We start from the raw sequence: 21,178 nt of genomic DNA on the forward strand, positions 1-21,178 counted from the left end.
CAGCAGTAGCTCAGCAGGTGGAGCAGGTTGTCCAGCAATCACAAGGTTGCAGGTTCGATCACTGGCTCCCACCAGAGAATGTTGTGTCCTTGGGCAAGACACTTAATCCGCCTTGCCTGGTGGTCAGAGGAACCGGTGGAGCCAATGTATGGCAGGCCTCACCTCTGTCGGTGCACCCCAGGGCAGCTGCAGCTCATCATCACCAGCGTGTGAATGAGTGGTTGACTGATTGTGAAGCGCCTTGGAGGGCTGTAGAATCCTAAGAAGGCGCTATACACATGCAGGCCATTTACTATTTATCTGCTATACACTCAGATCTAATCCTAAATCCAGGATGGTTTTCCACTATTATGTAGACTGAGAATTTCCGAATGTGGGATTTTTGCAATAAATTATGGAGGTTTCTTTCTTTCTTTCTTTCTTTCTTTCTTTCTTTCTTTCTTTCTTTCTTTCTTTCTTTCTTTCTTTCTTTCAAGAAAACAGGATTGTATCCTTTAACCCTCTGGAGGCAGGCGTTGCAGATTTGCAACGTTAAAACCTACCTGGTTACTCCACATACATATTTCATGAGCATTTTTTAACTCAGAATACCCCTGAAGGACTTAGTTGTTCGTCCTTTTATCAAAACTCATTTTGAGCCTGAGAGGGTTAATAATCCAAAACATTAATTTAAACAAATAAAAAAATTAAGCTTTTAGTGTAAATGTTTACAAAAACACACCAAACACTTATTTTGCCATCATTTATTTTTCTTCCAAGGATAAAAGTCTAGCTGCTTTCAGGAATATAAAATAATTGGTGTTCCACTATAATGCATACAACACTGCAGGTTTTAAAGGGCCAATAAGTCACTTCCAAAAAAAGTAGCATGGTCAATATAAACAGATTTTGTGTTTGGTTTCAAATAATAAAAAAACAAACAAATGAAATGTAAAAATGATTGTCTTTCATTCTTTTTATTACATGCTCATTTTGAATTGGATGGCAGCAACAGAAAGCTGCAGTAACACTTTTGAAAACCCAGCGTCAGTGAACGCATCACACTGCTGCACCAAAAAATAAAAGCACTTTAAAATAGGACAAAATCAATAAAAGCAACACAAAAATGATGCAATCTTCTTGAATCCTTTAAGGGGGAAACGTGTTTTTTAATAAAAGGCATTGTTAACTCCTGACACCGATGGGTCTGACGTGTTTTGGAAAAATCCATGCCACAAAAAATGCAATCTAAAACTGTTCAACAGCTGAGATTTTATCCACCAATAGATCACATTTTGTTTTTAAATATACAAATGAGTTTTTCTAAATAAGATCAGACCTTAATCCGTGACCCACTTTTTTGGAAACATATTGTCGTCATCTGATTTCAAATAAAGAATTTTTCAGTTTTAAACATTTTCTTTCAATTATTCTTACTTATTAACAGGGCTTGGCAGATTTGGAATATGTTATTCTTTTTTCATTTTCATACAGAGATGGGGTTTGTCCTTACAGCGATTATAAAAAGACCCTAAATACCCGATAGTCTAGAGTTATTAATACAAGATGAGTCTGATTTACCAGCAGCAGAGTTTAAATACAACATTACATACAGATGCTAAAGAATGCATGCCGATCCATGTTGATACGTTAAATATGGTTAGAAATGTCTCCGTTCTCCTCAGTGAAACTCAATATTCTGGTTAGTAGGAATAAAAATAAGCACGTAAAGGCTTTGTGCAGCAACTGAGAGTCCATAAAAGGCATCACAATAACATCTGAGGCTAACATGCCGTCATGATTATGGTTTAGAAGTTGGTCAACAGTAGGGCATGGGAACAAAACAGCTGAAAGCATGACAGGAAGTTAAAAATCTGAAGGATCCTGAATTATTTAATCATTCCTGAAACTGATTTACTTACAATTATCTATAAGATACCTTGTTCACATGTACCGTACACACAGAAGTCATCGTTCTCCGGTGAGATGAAGGTCAGGTAAGAGTCAGGAGTGGTGCGTTCAGGGACGAGAAGAGACTACAGCGAATCGGACCGTCCACTTTAACCTGCAGTTAGAAAGGCACCTGCTGGATCTCAGTTTTCCCACAGCTGGAGATAAAAAAATAACTTAGACGAAATTTGTCCCACTACAATGCATCCTATCAGAGCTTATGGTCCATCCATCGCTTTCTGATCTTATTGCAGGACTATTCAGCCTTTATTAATTATTTACACCCTAAAAGGAGGGAAAGCAGCATCTGTTCGTGAATTTAAATCAAACTAATGTGTGAAGAAGAATGTGTGACAGCTGGGATAAAGGTAGAAGTTTTGGTGTCACACACACACGCACGCACGCACACACACACACACGCACGCATGCACACATACACACACGCGCATGCACACACACACACTCGAGCGCACGCACACACATTCCTGTCCTCCCACCTGTTGAGTCCCCATCAGTGAGAGACATTACCGCTATGAGGCTTGGACCACGTTTGGACTACAGCTCAATCTAAGACGCTGTGAGTTTTATGTTTAACACATTTAAATAATAACTTTAATGATGATGTTCCCATCTGACATCAGCACCAAGAGTCTCCAGTCATCCTTTAACTTCAGTGCATTTGGTGTAAACATGCATAAGCCTCATCATAACTTCCCTTTAACTCTCTGGTGTCTGTGTCTGCACGTGTCTCCGAGGACAGACTGCTGCTGTGTGAGACACCCGAGTGTCCCTCCGTAACTCTGCTAGCTTCTCTTTGAGTTGTCATCAAGTGTGCACTGGGCTTTGGGTTTGGCCCCACCGGGAGTTGGATCAGCAGGAGGGCCTCCGCCCTGGATAAGTCTCTGCAGACTGCACGAGGAGGACAAAGATGGGTCAGAAACGCTGCAATTTTAACAAACGGGGTTGTGTTGCAGCAAAAATCAGTTTTGAGCTAAATCATTGGTAGAAATACTGTTAGTGTCAATAATGAGAAGCTAGGTGGCGCCACACTCACAAATCCTTAATGCTGTCAACCCGAGCCTGGATCTTTGCAATAAAGCCATCCACCTCCTCCTGTGAAGTCACATCCAGGACACAGACATGCTTTTATTTTTCTTAGAGAATTCGTTAATTAGTTGACGTGGACATTTAAAACATCTTTACCTGATGTTGTTTGTAGAAAAGGGGCAAAGAAAAGACAGCAATCAGAGCTGGAGAGGGACAAAAACGAGAGAAGGAGCGATTGATCGGTAAAACAAACCACATATGTAGATTTCACATATCTGCTGTTGTTGCTTTTTGTCTCTTACAGATGATGAGAAGAGTAAGGCCATTGCTCAGGTCTCCCAGGTATGTCACCAGGTACATCAGAAACAGGAACTAAGACCAGAAATACACAAGCATGGAGACAACTCCATTAAACTTCAATAAAACCATTTCCTAATGTAGTTTAAATTGCTTTTAGGAAGCCGTCCATGAATGTGATGTCTGTTAGCGTCTCAGATGCTCTAAATGAGCAGCTGCCCTGACATGAGATGCCTTTTTCTCAGATGGAAAAAGACCCCTGCTCATCCTGGTTGTTATGAGCAACGAGGTCAGGGTTGGTTCTGTCTGTGATTCATAATCTAGGGAGGAAATGGCTACAACTACTATTTCATATGATCATTTGTGTAATTTATGAGCAAAACTGGAAAAGCCACAGGCTCTAGACCCTGACATGGATAATAAACGGCCACAAGTTTAATTAAAGCAGAAGGAAATGTATCTTTGGTATGAATGCTGTATCACATTCTTGGTTTAATCGAAGCATCAGTAAAGAAAAGCGACCAGAGCGCTGCAAGAAGCTGCAGAACTTTACCACAAAGCGGGGTTAAACCATGGGAGGAAAATACAAAAGCAGATTCAGACCCCGGTCAATGAACAAAAGAAAGAAGCTCTAAAAAACAAACACATTCATTCAAACACAAGCTAACACAGTTAGCTTACCTTAAGAGATTCAAAAAGGTTTCCTACAAAAAAGAGCCTCTTCAGAGATTCAGCAGCAGACAGAGTCATAACGATGACCCACTGCATGAAAAGGTCAGCCTGTTCTCCGCCGAAGCTGATGTCCTGCTGCAGGTAGGATCTGACGAAGCACAAAAACAAGAAAGAAGAGGTTCAAACTCTTAGACATGACTTAAGACACAGAAACACTCCTCAGCTGGTTCCAGCCGGCTCAACCAGCAGAGAGCAAACATGGATGAAGCTTTAATGCTCGGACTTTCTGATTTTCGGGTTTAAAACTTTACCAAGTCAGCAATCGAGATACAACCAGTCAGAGAAAAATATTCTAGAATAGATTTTATTTTCTGTTGCTGAAATAAAACAAAGCCGATTTATTTCAAATTTCTATTGTAAGGCCACATTTTTCACCCGCTTAGCAAAGTGCACCAAGCTACAAGAGGGTTTTTGCTACACGCAGCTCCCATCTGCTGGAGCTTCAGCTCTTGTTGGATGTGTGGACGGGACAGAAAAGTGCAGAGAACGGAGACGTGTTGGCTGAATATAGTATAAAACCAAGAATAAAGAAGAATAAATAATAGTGCATGTTGCTGTTTCTCATGCAAAATCATGTCATTTAAAGTTGTTTAAATGTTTAAGAAACATTTAAACAACTTTTTTTATTCTGTGGGAATAAAAATGTATGCATGTTTCTTCTGTGGCAAGAGCTGCAGCAGCAGCTGCAACACATCTGGTGCACCCCGGTGGTACCAGGAGGTGTAAAGGTTTACAAAGTAGATTTTGCACGAATCACATTTTGAGGCTGGAGTTGTTTCAGGCATCCATTGTGGTCCTGTCAGAACTAATCCCTGCTTCCTCAAACTCAGACCGTTCAAAGGGAAATCAATAAATAGGATTTTAATCGTTCATAAACATCCCACAGAAACCCACTTCAGGATATTTCCTGGCTCTTTAGAACAGTTTTCTTAAAAATCCATCTTAACTTATCAGAATTTACATCACATTACAATGTTACACTGATGTCTCATTATTCGTGAAGATGTGAAAAATGCAGAACAAAAGAAATCTGACTCCAGAAAACATGGAACAGAAGCCTCTTACTTGAAGGGATGTTCTCCATCACCCCAGCTGAGGATGTAGAGGAACTGGTAGTAGACGCGGACTGAGATGGTGAAGCACATGACAGCCAGGGAGACCGTGGAGATGACGGTGATGATGCTGAGCTGGAAAAGGGACAACAAGCCCACTACTAGTCCAGTGAGCACCATGCCGGTCCGCTCTGTGTCCTTCCAGTAGATTAGATCTATCACTGAAGAGAAGGTGGACAAAACAGTGGAGCAAATAGTGAAATTATGAAAATGTTTATGATTTTATAGGTTAGAAAACTTTTTGCAGGCTAGAAATTACTTTTTAGATTTCTGCACACAGCAGCAGCTGATGAGTCACTCTAACTCACCGGCTACGATATTTTAGAGAAGTGTGTGGAGTCAGGAAGAAAATAACATTCAGAGGTTGTGCTGTGGGGTTTAGGATGAAAACGAGAGTCCAGCGAGGAGGAAGTTCGAGTGGAAAGAAGGGATTTCCAACGTCAAGTCTGAGAGGTCAGAGGCCACAAGGATGTGTCAGGCTCCGGCCTCGGCTAAACTTAGCCCGTGGATGAAAGACTCTAAACACAGCCTTCAGCAGCACCTGCTGTCAGACATCAGGCTGTCAGCAGACATTTCTCCACACAACGCTGGTTTCCTCTTGGCCGCCTGGAGATGGAGGCGTCCTCAGAGGCTGGTTTAAACACACTCAGTTTAATATTTACCAAACACTGAAAGAGTCCATGAATGACTAAACTGCTCTTCAGTGTTAAGACCCAAGCACCTTTTCATCACAGGGAAGCCTTTCTGATCAGTTATTTAAAAGCATCGTTGGGTAACACCCACCTGTCTGGGTTTATTTGTGCCACAGCCGTTGTTAGACGGGAATCCTCGGCACGCGGACGCTCAGCAGGTGACCAGTTTAATTTAAAAAAGCAGCAGCGCTTAAATGCTGGAAGCATTCATATTCAGTGCTTCGTTTCAGGGCAAAGTGTGACATTTTAGGGAAGAAATCCAGAAAGCAGATCTGCAGAGACCAGCTGTGGTTTATTTTAGCTCCTGTTCAAAGGTGAAAGGTGACAGAAATCCTGCCTTTTAAAGCTTGTTAGGATATGGTGTCTAGTTTGTATTATCTGCACAAACATGATGCAGGAGTCCTGATCTGCAGAGATATTTTTGATTAATGTGCAGATTAACCAAACCAAGCAGTACTTTTTGCATTCTGTGCTTCAGTGTGTTTTAATGAATTAATTTACTAGCTTTCACTTGCATGCAGCTTTCATAATAGATGCTATTGATGTCTGCCAGGTGGAAGGGCTTTTCCACAACTTAAACAAAAGAAAAGTTCCTTCATACATCTTCATTTTGACCACAAATAAACATTTTATAATCTGCCAAATACTGTATGCATCATAAACTGGTGCTCCATGTTAAACAGAATAGAGAGGATGTTTTTCTAGTCATGATTTTATCTGAAGTTCTCTGTGAATAACCCTGTATTTGTGTATGGTGTATTTGTGCTGTCTCTAATCCATTTATTTTAGCAGAGGTCTTTGACCCCACTTAGGTCTCTCCAGCTCAATGCAGTGTCTAAAAATGCCACTGAGATACCTCTACACACACCGGTTGTTTGATTATACTACACAGGCAGATGCTTGTTTGAATAAAAGCTATCAGAGTAGCTGTTGCTTTTAAAGTCCAGCAGACCTGCAGCTCATGGAGGCTGTAAAATGATCAGAGGAGAGAAATCAGCTCCAGCTTCAGTCCCTCCACAGTCTGACCTTCAAACCCAAACAACAAAGCTGAAGATCGTGCGGCAAAAGATGAGAAAATTCATGAATCTGCTGTTTCTCTTGGATTTCTCCTGTTAGATTTGAACTAAAATCAATCACTCATTTGATTGCACACACACACACACACACACACACACACACACACACACACACACACACACACACACACACACACACACACACACACACACACACACACACACACACACACACACACACACACACACACACACACACACACACACACACACACACACACACACATACACACACACACACACAGCGTGTAGTTTAATTAAAAATGTCTCACCTTTACTCATCATTTTGCTGTCTGAGGACCTCTACTCTCAGTCCCTTTCTGCCAGACTCCCCTCGCCCCCTTCAGCTGTTTTCAGCTCTGCAGGTCAAAGGCCCGAGAGCCCAAAAATAATCCTGCTCACAGCCCCGCCCACCTCCCCTTCAACACCACCAGGGCGTCACACACAGAGAGATGACTCATACTTCAATTACAAACTACATCATCTGTTGATTTGGGTAAAAAAATACCATCGGGATTAGATAAAAAGCATTTAATTCATTTAAAGTCAGACTAGTGGTAATCTTAGAGAGTCACTGAACACCCAGAGCAAGAAGCTTTGGTTTTTTATGTAACCGAAGAAGAGCAGCTGAAAGCTCAGTGTTTTAAAACAGGCACATTTTTGGGGAAAAGCCACTTTTTGGGAATTCAAATGTTATTTAAACTAAAAAGCACAAAAAGGTCCTGTTAGGATTTACTGTGGCTGATGAAACTTTGACACTGTTCTTAATTAAATGTAATTTACTGGAAATGATGTTTATGAGCTACAGTATTTCTTCACAGCCCTAACCTCTACTAACAGAGCTCTGACCCCTGAAGTCCCTTTAAGACAGAACCTTGTCTCTCTTGTTACACCCAAAAGACATTTCCTTTGCTCTCACCCATTGTTGTCCTATTGTTTCTACAACTGGCCAAAATCCCAGGAGAGAGTTGCTATGGAGACACATCTGACAGCCAGGACTTGTGACACTGTGCCTTCTCCTGTCTGCTCCTCAAAGTGCTCGCTGAAAGCGAAATCTGATATTTTCTTTAATGAACATATTGACTTATGAGCTGATTGGCAGTGAGACACACGTGTGGTGGAAGTGGGCCAATATTCAGACGCTAACAGCAGAGCAGGGATGTCATACCTGCCCACACGGTCGGCTCCTCGATTAGATTAAGAGCTGAAAACCACTGATCTGCGACCAGCTGTTCCTGAGAGTTAAAGCTGACGGCAGCCGGCGACGATCCCACTTGGTCTGCAGGTCGCACAGATGTGAGAAGCTTGACCGAAACGGTTTCCATGGTGACTTCTGGCTTCTGCGTTAATGAAGCTGCTTCTGCTGCTGGGAAACAAAAGATGATGTTACTATTTGATGACATCACAATGACACCTTCAACACTTTACAATAAACTAAAAAGGTCCTTACTAATAAAGTAATGCTTCTTCAAATCATCTAGATTTGTTTACGAGTTTATTTCACCCAAGAAGTGGAAAAAATGTTTAATTTGTTGTGCCTAGAGTGACATCAGAGGAAACTAACTAGATGATGTCATTTCTGAACATTCCTCAGCAGAAAACTCATAAGATTCCTTTGGGTGTTTTTGGATTTGTCATTTGTGTCACATGGGATTATGTAGGCCTGGGGAACATGAAAAAGGTCACCATAAAGTCATCATGTGACCAGCTCTTGGCACATCAGAGGTTGATAGAAATGATGACAGACAGCAGGAAGGAACTGGAGTCCTAAAGTGCTGGGGAAAAGACTCGAGAACATTTAATAATGAGGCAGAACTAAATTTAGATGCTTATTTTTTAGTGTTTTACTTCATTCTGAAACTCTTTCCGAAGATCTCACCCTGAACTGTGGCAGAGGGCCTGTGCTGGATCAGGGAGGAAGGTTGGACAGTCTCTCTTTGGACTCCCGTGTCACTTCTTTGAGTCTTTGTGTCCATATTTTGGGGACTAGGCTGATTTGTTACAGTTCCACTCTGCTCCCTGACCGTCCTTCTGAAAGGACACGCTGTCCTGGGTTCAACCCTCTCCTGTTCTCTCCTCTCAGACAGTCTCTCCTCTTCCTCCTGATCGAGGAAGACCTGAGGGTCCCAGTCCACATCGGGCGAGTCCAACAGCATTTCCAGAGTGTCTGTTTGGATCAAAGGAGTACGACTTCCCCGATGGCCGCCCCTGCGCCGCTCACGATGCTGCCGCGAGGCACCGACCGCTTCGGCCTCGGCGATGGCAATGTAAGAGAAGGTCAGCTCAAAAGAGTTCTGGCGAGGGGTTCCCCAGATGGACGGAGATGAAGCCTGCCCTTCGTCATCATCAGGATCTGCCGTCTCCTCATCTTCTGACCACTCTCTGGCTGTTTGCAGCTCGTATATTTCTGACTCCTCATTTGGGCCTGGATGGAGGTAAAAACAGTTCATTTCAGTTTATTCTAGGGGCGGAAATTATTAATGATAAAAAACAATGTGTTAAAACTTTACCCGTTTGAGCCAGAGTTCCGTAATTGGGGGCCGGAAAAGTTTAGCATCACAATTTATGCCCTCTACATATCAATAAATACCATCAAGTTGCAACTCTGAAGACCTTTGTTATACAAATAAACGACAGCGTTGTTTTTCATGACTTTGTTTTGAATGTTTTGTCAGATGAAAGCATCCAAGTGTCGTTTGATTTAGAACAAAGAAAACTGACAACATCAATGAAAAATAGAAAGAAATCATCTTTGTCCAAAAAAAACAACAAAACAAAACAAAAAAAAAAACAATCAGGTGCCCTTTTCATACCTGTGGATCTTCATTATAAAGAAGATATTTAACAGCTGGAGAGATGAATGGATGAGTGTTTCTTACCATCGGTGCATGGAGGCGTTGAGTCTGGGGTGGAAGCCACAGAGCCATATTCCTCTGGAAGACAACAGTTTCACATAAATAAAAATATGAACATTATCACTCCTGCTAAGCTGCACACATTAAAAAAAATAACAAACAAGCCCCAACAGATGCTGCAGTAGTAGCGTGAGCAGGATTATGGTTTCATGTGATTTATAATGTCTTTGCAGCACCAGCTTCTGTAATATTAATGCTTTCATGAGTTCAGACCGTTAAACAGAGATATTCAGGCCTTCCCTATACGAGACAGCCAGCTTGATAGGCTGTGCAAACAAACACACACATTTTCTTCAGCAGATGTGTGACCACAAGCACAGACTCAACCGCTTTCATTTGTCGGATCAGCTGCATGCTGTGACCAAAAAATAAAAGATGCAATGAAGCATAAAAGAACAACAGCAGCTTTCAGGGAGATACATTTAGCAGTTCTAACATGCCTGCATGCAAATGGAATACCTGCAAATCAAGATGACGGCAACAAAAAAGGCTGCAGGCATCTGCTCGGTTCGGTGTTTATTAGAGGTGGAAACAGGAGAGGAAGGAGCTAACACACAAACGATGCTCAGAGCAGTTAGAGAGAAAAGACCCTGAGCTGGAAGAAGAGGATGACTCATGGACACACCAGATCACACATGGAAACAAACCAGAACCAGACTTACGGCAGTGGGAGAATCCTAAAACCTGGCCCATGCTCCATCAAGGCATTGCTGGGCCCATCCAGTCCGGAAGCCCCCCCTCCCTCCCTCCCTCATCAGCAGCCGGCTCTCACATTCAGTGGATCTACTCTCCTCCTCCTCTTCCTTCCTCAGTTTTCTGCTCGGATTTGTCCTTCTCCTGCCTGTGTTTCTCACATAGCCCCGCCTTGCCTCACTCCCCCACCCTCCGATTGTGCTCCCTCCACTCACCATCTCCTTTTGCATCGTTGTGACTGCAGCAGGAGGAGCGTGCACTACAGCAGAGGGTATCTGAGCTGGCTCTTCATCATCACGTGATCGCAGCTCAAGGTTTTATCAGTCATTAATAATGTAAAATATGAGAACCCACACACACACACACACACACAGAAAGAGAGAGAGAGAGAGAGAGAGAGAGAGAGAGAGAGAGAGAGAGAGAGAGAGAGAGAGAGAGAGAGAGAGAGAGAGAACAAAGCATTTCAGCTGAAGATCAGAGTTAAAACAAGCCAGCATGTAACATCTGTTTTCTGTCTTCCTACTGAACAGCATCGTTATCTACAGAGTGGAGCAAACTGAGAGCAACAGGTAGGGGGCAGTGGTGAGTGAGAGTAAAACTGGGGCTGTTAAATGTAATTATTATAAGGATAAGCATAAAAATATGTTTTGCAAGAATAAAATAATATGGCAAAATTAAACAAAAATAGTTAAACTATCATATGAAATGTCTTGCTGAGCAGAAACAAAACTTTTAAACAATTTGATTTTAAATATTAAGATTAAAAATTGTTACAATAAATTGTTTTATTACAGTTTGTTGTTATTTTACAAAAGAAATTTACATTTTGCACAATATAGCCTGGCAAGCCATCTTTTATATGTTCAATTCAAGTTTATTTCTATAACGCCAAATCACGACAAGAGTCGTCTCAAGGCACTTCACATAGTAGACATTCCAATACAGGTCAGTTCATTAAGCCAATCAGTAAAACGTTTACTATATAAGGAACCCAGCAAATTGCATCAAGTCACTGACTAGTGTCAGTGACTTGATGCAATCCTCATACTAAGCAAGCATTTAGTGACAGTGGAGGGGAAAACTCTCTTTTATCAGGAAGAAACCTCCAGAGGAGCCTGAATCAGTATAAGCAGCCATCCACCGCGACTCACTGGGGATCGAGAAGACAGAGCACACACACACATACGCCAACACCAGCCCACCCACACACACACATCTACACACACAACATATATTCCAAGTAGTGTTTCTATGGTTACATTGTGATTTCTTAGTAAATATTCTTGTCATGGTCTGTGTCTGCCCCCTCCTTTATGTGTCTCCTGATGTTTCTCCATACTCTCTAGTTTCCCTTCTGTGTCTCATAGCGCCCTCATGTGTCCTTTGTCTGCATCTCAATATTGTGTCTTCTGTTTGTAGGCCTTTTTATCATTCCCTCAGGTCCGGTGTTCATTTAGTTATCCTCTGTCCCTCCAGTTGCAGCTCCAGACTCTTGTTCCCCAGCCCAGTATATGTGTGTGTGAGTTATTTATGTCTGTGTGTGTGTGTGTGTGTGTGTGTGTGTGTTAGTCCTTCCTTTTAGTTTGGATTTGTAGTTTTAGGTTTATCTGTCCTCCTTTGGTTCTGTTTCCCCATTTAGGTAATTATTGTCACCTGCCTTCCCTCCAGCCCTCACTCCACACACCTGCTTCCTGTTCCCTTAATTGCTCCTCCCTGTTATTTAAGCCCTGTCTTGTCTTTGTCTTGTGTCAGTCCATTGTTGTTATTCTGTCAGTCTCTCGTTCCTAGCTCTAGTGTTTCTTGGTTCTTCTCGTGGTTTCTAGTATTTCTGATCTCTGGTTTATATTTTTTTTAGACATTTTGGATTTTTGGCTTTATGCCCTTTGGATTTATTTTTATTTTTGACTCATCCTGCAAATAAAAGGATTTTCTTTATACATGATCTCCTGCCTCGTGTCATCCTGGGTACTGCATTTTGGGTCCTACCAACACCGCATTGTGACAATTCTATTTGGTGAGAGATAAACTTTATTGTATTTATCTTAGTGAATCTATAATTAAAGGGTAAACCAGCAGTAGCACATTTAATGTCAAAGAAAGTGAAATGTTGTTATCAGGAGAGGGAGAATGTTGAAGTGGTTAGCAACTGTATTCTAGACGATGGCCCCCTCCATGAGGCTACCACATCTCAGCAGAACACCATTGTAGCTTCTTCTGGGGAGAAAAACACTTAGAGAAAAAATAAAGTTAACAGCTGAAATTGCAGGAAATTACGGAGCTCAGTACGGAGTAGCTATAGGCTTAGACTGCTGGAGGATACACTGACCACTTTTCACACTCGACTACTTTCTTCTACAATTTGCTCTTTAACTGTATTATTTCCTAACTACAGAGATAACTCTGGATAACCTGGCCTTTTAGATGGAGGCATGTTGGAGGCAGGGCAATATTTGTGAATATAATATGTAAATATTTGTGGAAGGCAAAATCATTTAGCTTTAACTGATGGTCTGAACTTAAAGGCTAATTGTGCAGCCGTTAATTCAGAGTTTGCACACAGAAAGACGCTGCAGTGCAAAATGAATTGTTTTGAATTGCTTTATAGGTTTTGTTGTGCAGTTCTTTGGTGCAATGCTTGTGTGCTTATAGAAAAGCTTCAGGAGTAAAACAGGTACTCTGCATGAATAAACATAATTTAGATGAAAATTTGCATAGATGCCTGCAGAAATGATGAGACCTCAGAGAAATGAAGTTCAGATTGAAGAAAACAAAGACCAGTAGTTTGTCTAATTAGGTTGCTTTACCCCGGTCATTGACGTGGTTTTGATAAACAGCTCCTGCTGGTTTAAGGTGGCATCTTTCAAGCAAGAAGCTTCATTTACCATCAGCTCAGGTACATTTTATTGTTATGGAAGACATAACAGTGTGTTCTTGCTTGTTGTGTGAGGTCAGTTGAGTTAAAGCAACACTTTTAATGTGATGAACTTCTGGCAGAGATAAACATAAGTTGATAAAAGGTTTAGTTGTATTTATAGCTGGATAAGAGGAGTGTCACACAGTTCTTAAGGCCACTTTAAAAGGTCAGTAAGCACAAATAAACAAATGTTAACAAGATTCTGTGTGTGTGTGTGTGTGTGTGTGTGTGTGTGTGTGTGTGTGTGTGTGTGTGTGTGTGTGTGTGTGTGTGTGTACAGACGTAGGTTGTTATTGGTCAGGAGATTACCCAGACGTGCTACCCAGAGATGTGAGGCAGTGCTGAGAGGAGGAAGACGTCACACGTAGATTAGGAAACAGAAAAGCACGACCGAATGAGGCAGGAAAAAGAGAAGGAGGGTGAACTGAGAGTCGGAGAGGAACCCTAATGTGACAAGACGCATTTTTTTTAAATGATGTAATTTCTACAAGTCAGTTTTAGGATGAACAAAGAGGCTTGATGCTCTTATTTTTATCCTTCTTTTTCTTTTATCAACATTCTTTCTGAAGTCTTTTACTTTTTGCCTACTCAGGCTGGCACAAACAAGCTGTTGCCCTGGACCTGCTGAGGAGAACACACAGCCGGAGGAGAGGCACCGGCAGGAGACTCACCGCTGCCCGTTCCAGCAGGGGGCTTGAGCTTAGGCTCCGTGGGGTCATGAGGACGGCCAGGCGCGCAAGTAACGTGGAGGTTCCCTCCTTCCTCCGTCAGCTGGTCAAGGAGACAGAGAAAATGGTGACTTTCTTCTTCAAAGGGGGACCCAGCGAAAGGGTTCCAGGAGAGGAGGAAAACCTAAACGAGGATGACACAATGCCGAGCCCCTACCTGGAACGTCCCATCCTGGAGAAGCACGTGTCCGAGGGGGGCTCTCAGCTGGGGTTGAACTATGCTGTGGCGAGCATGCAGGGCTGGAGGGCTCATATGGAGGATGCTCACACCTGTATGCCCCAGCTGAAAGGAGAGCTGGAGGACTGGGCTTACTTTGCTGTTTTTGATGGACATGCAGGCATCACGGTGGCCCAGTACTGCTCCAGAAACCTGCTGGATCACATCCTGACAACAGGTTATTAAAGATAATAATATTAATGCAAAACAATTCATGCATATGAATAAAGATTTCTCTGATGGAAAGGAAGTGTTTTAAGGCTTTAAAGCCACCCTGGCCACCCTGGGGGGTGTTTGAGTATATCCTAAATCTAAGATCTTCTTTCCAACAGGTGGGATCAAAGCAAACGAAGACCCTGAGCAAGTGAAGGAAGGAATCCGTGAAGGCTTCCTGGACATCGATCGCCACATGCACAAAATGGCTCGCCAGGACACCTGGGACAGGAGTGGCTCCACGGCAGCAGCTGTCATGATCTCACCACACCACATTTACTTCATCAACTGTGGGGACTCACGCACTCTCCTGTGCAACGACGGCCAAGTGATCTTCTACACAGAGGACCACAAGCCATTCAACCCCAGAGAGAAAGAGAGGATCCAGAATGCCGGCGGCTCAGTGACCCTGCAAAGAATCAATGGCTCGCTGGCCGTTTCCAGAGCACTGGGAGACTTTGACTTCAAGGAGGTGGATTGGAGGCCGGAAACGGAGCAGCTGGTGTCCCCAGAGCCAGAGGTGTACGAGCTGGAGCGCACGCCTGAGGATGAGTTCCTTATTCTTGCATGTGATGGAGTATGGGACGCCATCGGGAATGAGGAGCTGTGTGCGTTTGTGCGCAACCGTCTGCAGGTGTGCGATGACCTGAGAGACATCTGTGCACAAGTCATTGACCTGTGCCTGTACAAGGTAACCACAACAAACAAACACTGAAATTCTTAACTTATGTGACTTTTCAAGTGAATTGGCTGTTTTAATTAGATGCAGATCCTGCATCTAATTAAAACAGCCATTCGAACACAATAGATCTTAACGACATCAACAGCATATGGGGGTATTTAATGATAGTTTCAGCTCGTTATGCAATAACTCTCCCAGATTCCAGACTTGAAAAGCTCCTCTGATGAAAAACCAAAGAAGGATTGGAGGCATTAGAAGTTTTTGAACCCCTTTGGCTTACATTTTACTATTGCTTAAGTATATACAACTCAGAAATACTAGTTCATTATGCAAAGTACTTTATACTGGTTTGTCTTAGTTAAAGTACCTTGCATTTAAAGAGACAATATAGTTTTTACCATTATTCTCTGGATACATCCATCAAAATGTTGAAAAGCCCAGATATTAAAAAACACTGGCGACTTTGTAACATACAACCAAAAAAATTGGGTCTAAAATCCATGGGAGTGAGTTTAAGTGCCTGGGTGACGACATTTTAGATGCCATGTTTTCTTCTACGGTAGCTCATGAGGACAAAATGCATTTACTGATTTGTAACGGTTACAATTCTTTCACCATTCATGAACATTGTTTTACACATTTACCTCCTCACTCTTTGCCAGCGATGAAAGGGAGTCTGATGAGTTTGTCATTTAGCTGGAGGTTGCGCTCCCATGGCTTTTTGACCCTAATGGGCATCCGTTGGTAAGGTCTTACTCAAACACAAAAATACCGCTTTCTTGCAATGATTTAGGTATGTACTGTCCTCTATCGTTAGGGAAAATACACACTGTAGCTTTAAGTTCTTTTTTTTTGTATTATCAGACCCAAAATAGTGCTGCACACATATAATTTTAACAGCAAACAGTTTGCATATTAACAAGTAAGCGGAATGGATCCAATTTTACAGTGTAGTAATATTATTTATAAATCATAGCTCACATATTTTTAAAATCAAAGCCATCTGACCAGTGGGAGGACATTCAGAAAGTCCATCTTGTACCAAGCCTGATAGGCTTCATTTTAACCATTCATGAGTCACTTTTTTAAAACAAAAGGCAATCAAAGTTGCACCAATATTAAACAGTTTGCTGTAAAAGTAAACAAAGGTGTGTATGTGCATGTGTGTGTGTGTGTGTGTGACCTCTTATTGGGTAACGTTAGGGTTGATTCTATCACTCAGAACGACTGGATAAACATTTACAGGAGCCATCCTCATCCACGATGACTGCCTAAGCTAATCAACACAAACACAAACATGGCTACAGAGAGCTCATATCTCATGTGGAAGTAGTTGATAGTCATTCACAACATGCAGTTGTTGAATCAGCTTAAAATGTGAAATTAGGCCTAACTCTGTTTCAGTGATGGAATGTAATAAGTACAAGTACTCTGTCACTGCATTTAAAGTAGATACAGAACAAATTGTACTTAAGTAATTTTGTTAAGGTCTACGTTTTACTTTTACTTCATTACATTTTAAAGTGATTATCAGTACTTTCTACTCTACTGCATTTTCTTAAAAGTTTCAAAAGTGAAAGTGATTTCCTTTGCGTATTACTTTATGCAGCAGTAAAACTTAGCTGGGCATCATAAACGTTCATTACAAACGCAGATTAGCTCACATTAATGTAAGAGAAATATCCACAGAGCTGCTTAAATCAGAACACACGACCCTGCTGTGGTCTTAGTCATTAAAACTTTCCACCATGACTCAATGCTGCAGCAGGTTACTTCATCCCAAAGAAGAGTGACGAAGTATTGTGTAACCAGATTATGCTGCTGGTCTTATTAACAGTTTCAGCAACTGTGCATCTTAATGCTAACAAGCTCTTTTACGGACCTATGAATAGCTGCACTGAGACTTCCTGGGACATGAGATTGGTGAGGGAAACCTGCACATGGGTGGGATTAGAGCTGAGTGTGAGGGCTTAGCATCACCGCTCAAGACAGATCTTTTCAAAGGCCTAATCCAGACCGCCCGTGTGTCTAATAGACTGCATGTTCCAGTACACTCTGACCTGAACATGTGCATGATTCTAAAGCCAGGCTGCAGAAACATGAACTAGATTAACTGAGCTATGAATCTGATTAAAACTATCAGAAATGATTTTTTTGGGTGCAGCACCTGGTAAATGAGAAAATTTTGATAAAACAACAGGAAGTGAAGATTGTGTTAACTTGCATGAAAGGTGTGTCTTTTTCCTCTGCAGGGCAGCTTGGACAACATCAGCATCATCATCGTGTGCTTCCGAGGAGCCCCCCAGGTGTCCCAGGAGGCGCTGCAGCAGGAGGCAGAGCTAGAGCAGCACATTGACATGAAAGTGGAAGGTGATTGAGCTTAAACTCAATCAAATGTTTGACTACGTTTATCTCCCAGGAACAATAAATAAATGATTTCTCTTATCAGAAATTATCCAGAGGATGAGGTCCAAAGCTGAGAACCCAGACCTTCTGTATGTGATCAAATTTCTGGCAGAAGAAGAGATGCCAGGGCTTCCACCAGGGGGCGGCATCACAAGCAAGTGAGTCAAAGATGATCATGAAACCCAAGCTGAAATGTTGAATCCTGAACTTCTGTGTATCTTTGCAGAAGAGACTGTATCATATCAGCTTATCAGAAACACATCTCAGCCCTTCGGACTCACGAGCCTATGGTGAGAATTAAACAAGCGCTCAGGTTTAAGTAGAAGAAGAAATCCAGTGAGGTCTAGTGACACTAACTAATCCTCTTGTTGCCTTTCAGGACATCGGAGGATCAGAGGAGGACTCAAACTAAAACTGTAACCAAGGAAACCAAAACAAAACCAGCTTCAATAATGATTTAAACTGGTTTTGTTTCACATTTTAGATTTCTTTCTCTAACTTGTTCTTTTTAATCCTGGTCTCAAACATCTGCTTTCTGTTAAACGGAAATAAAATTTGGATTAAACGCCTGTTGTGTGTGGATTTTTTAGACATGTTTCTTTAAAATACTGGAGTTCAAGCAATTTTGGTCAAAAGGCATCAAATGGTAAATGGACTGTACTTGTACAGCACCTTCTTAGGGTACTACAACCCCCCAAGGCGCTTCACAACACAATCAGTCACACACACATTCACACGCTGGTGATGATGAGCTAGAATGTAGCCACAGCTGCCCTGGGACGCTTGACAGAAGCGAGACTGCCAAACACAGGCGAGGCAAGGTAGGTTAAGTGTCTTGTCCAAGGACACAACATCAGCATTCTCTGGCGGGAGCCGTGATCAAACCAATGTCTAAAATCATGCACATCTAATTAATAATATTGTGTTAGATTTAGTAAACAAGTAAAACTTACTTGTATAAAGGGGTAGGGACATATAAGTTCCCACTTCAGCCTACTCCTTTTCAAACAGAGAAGAAGGGATGATGATATGTATTTTTTCTGTTTGTGGTATTTTAAAAAAAATTATGTATGTTTTCTTTGTTTGAAATAAACTAAACTAAACAAATATATCTAAATGTTAAAGAAGTAAATGACATAAACACAAAAAATATATATTTTTTTTACCTCTCAACATTTTTTTTCAAATCTCGCTGGATGGAACATTTGAGTGATTTAAAGAGACAATGTGTAGTTTTTACCGTTAATCTCTGAAAATATCCATCTAAAGGTTGTTGAAAATGAATTAAATGATGCCAGTTGTTGCTAAATATTATCAGCTTTGTAACATATAACCATAAAAATGGGGTCTAAAATACATGGGCCGGGTCTAATCTCTGGGCGATGCCATGTTTCCTTATACGGGAGCCCGTGAGGACAAAATGCATTTACTGATTTTTAACAAATGGTTACAAAACATTCGCTATTCATAAACGCAGTTTTACATATTTACCTCTTTACTCATTGCCAGTGATGAAAGGGAGTCTGATGTGCTTATGTTGCTGGAGGCTGTGCTCCCAGGAATGGTTGACCCTAATGGCCATCCACTGATATGGTTCAACTCGAACATCGCCAGGAAAAATACACACTGTCACTTTAAAAAGCTTTAAAGAGCAAGTCACCACCAAATCAACTTTTTTTGATAAACTATATAAATGTGTGTCTAATCGTGCTGCAGACACGTGTAGTCAATAGTTTTGCACTTTAGTGCATTTTAGTTAAAATTTTAATTTTCTGTTTGAAACTGTCAGTTTTGTGCAGTTGTCAGGTAAAAACTTAGCACTGCATTTGAATTTAAATCTGCCATCGCTATTGGTTAAGAGGTCCAGAACGTTAGCTGGTACCATATGATGTCACAATGTTGTTGTGAGCCTGTGTGTGTTTATTTGTTAGCGGCTCCGCCCTCTCGTTCTGCTATAGGCAACAGCATTTGTTACATTTTTCAAACAGGAAGTGGGAGTGAAGTAAAGCTCTGGTAGGGGTGACTTGCTATTTAAACATATGTATTTACCTCTCATGTTTACTATGTTGGTTTTTTCTTTCATGAAACTTGTAGCTAATTAGTTTGTTCTCACAAGCAATAAAAGTCACCATCACAGCACATAAAACTTTAATTTCCAATACCATGACTTGTGCTGTTTAAGCCCTAAGCCCTGTGGAATGATGTATTAATGTGATTCATATATGTTAAACACTTCTGTTCATTCTGTTCTTAATAAAGTTGGAAGTATTGATATAAACTGTAAACCAAACCTAACGTGTACTCTGCCTAAGCATTTATTCCTCAAGCTGAGCAGCAACTTTATGAGTTAATGTCTCACAGCTACTGGTTTGTTTTTAACTAATTTTGACTTATCAACTAATTAACCCTCTGGAGACAGGCGTTGCAGATTTGCAACAGTTAAAACCTACCTACCTGGTTACTCCATGTATGTATTTCATGAGCATTTTTAACTCAAAAGTACCCCTGAAGGACTTAGTTGTTCGTCCTTTTATCAAAACTTATTTTGAGCCTGCGAGGGTTAAACACCATTTATTTTTATTATTGAAATGGGTATATATTTGTTTTTTATTAAGTTGCCTAATAATTATGCACAGTACATGGACTTAATTTTTTTTTTTGGGGGGGGGGGCAGGGGGGACATGTCCCCCCCACTTTTTCCAAAGTCAAGGTTTGACCCCTGCACTTTTTACCATCCAAAAACAACATTACGCTATATTAAATTTACACTAGTTGAGCTCTAGGACCAAGCAGAAAACAACCGTTTGTGTTGAAGCCTGTTTCCCATTAGAGCATACTGTAAAGATTCACACACCCCCTCCCCACTCCATGTCCCCCCCACTTCTAAAGTGAAAATTACGTCCATGACAGTAATAGTAACCTGCACACACAGATATCCCCCTAAAATTGCTAAAACTACAAACAAACTAAAAACTACTTCCAAAAACATTCAGCTTTGATATTAATGAGTTTTTTGGGTTCATTGAGAACATGGTTGTTGTTCAATAATAAAAATTATTCCTCAAAAATGCAACTTGCCTAATAATTCTGCACTCCCTGTAGAGACTTTCTTGTCCGTAAAAAGTTCATCAACTCTGCATCAGCCGAGGTATTCCTTAAATTTGAAGCGTCTAAGCGGCAGTCTAACTCTATTGGTTAGTTCTGGTTGGCGCTCAGTTTCCTATGGAGCTCTGCCGGGCAGGGGGCGTGCTTAGCAAAAAAAAAATAAATAAATAAATAAAAATAAAAACGTATTGCTTATATCAGAGTACATGATAAGATAATCACTTTTACGGATTTCTGACAAACCATACATAATTTCTGAAAGAGGAAAACTCCAGAAACCAGCTTTAATACTGATGCTTATAATTTGAGCTAGTTCAGTAGACTTCTACTGCCCTCTACTGACCACTATCAGAACTTACACAGGACGTCCAAACTGGCTTTTTCACTTATGATTTTTGGACTATTTTTGTTAATCTAAGC

The 21,178-nt window shown here is 41.3% G+C and overlaps 2 protein-coding genes across 7 annotated transcripts; one reads left to right on the forward strand and one right to left on the reverse strand.

The window, feature by feature from the left end:
- Positions 1–728: 728 nt before the first annotated feature.
- On the reverse strand, positions 729–10,566 carry rtn2a (reticulon 2a). 2 transcript variants are annotated; one of them, XM_015951467.3, is made up of 10 exons: positions 10,463–10,566; positions 9,765–9,818; positions 8,765–9,310; positions 8,054–8,251; positions 5,071–5,278; positions 3,955–4,093; positions 3,279–3,348; positions 3,133–3,179; positions 2,984–3,042; positions 729–2,838 (listed from the first exon to the last, which is right to left on the reverse strand). In XM_015951467.3, the coding sequence occupies exons 1-10, from the start codon at positions 10,491–10,493 to the stop codon at positions 2,733–2,735; spliced, it is 1,458 nt and encodes a 485-aa protein (XP_015806953.1). In that variant the 5' UTR covers positions 10,494–10,566; the 3' UTR covers positions 729–2,732. The 2 variants fall into 2 exon arrangements, with proteins under 2 accessions (XP_015806953.1, XP_054599348.1); XM_054743373.2 differs by lacking the exons at positions 8,054–8,251; positions 8,765–9,310; positions 9,765–9,818; positions 10,463–10,566 and adding an exon at positions 7,158–7,286.
- A 1,485-nt stretch (positions 10,567–12,051) lies between these two features.
- On the forward strand, positions 12,052–18,222 carry ppm1na (protein phosphatase, Mg2+/Mn2+ dependent, 1Na (putative)). 5 transcript variants are annotated; one of them, XM_054743371.1, is made up of 8 exons: positions 12,418–12,507; positions 13,709–13,897; positions 14,000–14,530; positions 14,685–15,256; positions 17,500–17,617; positions 17,697–17,811; positions 17,880–17,943; positions 18,033–18,222. In XM_054743371.1, the coding sequence occupies exons 3-8, from the start codon at positions 14,125–14,127 to the stop codon at positions 18,063–18,065; spliced, it is 1,308 nt and encodes a 435-aa protein (XP_054599346.1). In that variant the 5' UTR covers positions 12,418–12,507; positions 13,709–13,897; positions 14,000–14,124; the 3' UTR covers positions 18,066–18,222. The 5 variants fall into 5 exon arrangements, with proteins under 5 accessions (XP_054599344.1, XP_054599346.1, XP_054599345.1 ...); XM_054743370.1 differs by having other exon boundaries at positions 13,709–13,884; XM_054743369.2 differs by lacking the exon at positions 13,709–13,897 and having other exon boundaries at positions 12,052–12,507.
- Positions 18,223–21,178: the final 2,956 nt, after the last annotated feature.

Source organism: Nothobranchius furzeri, chromosome 13 (assembly GCF_043380555.1).
Source record: "Nothobranchius furzeri strain GRZ-AD chromosome 13, NfurGRZ-RIMD1, whole genome shotgun sequence".
NCBI classification, from domain to species: Eukaryota; Metazoa; Chordata; class Actinopteri; order Cyprinodontiformes; family Nothobranchiidae; genus Nothobranchius; species Nothobranchius furzeri.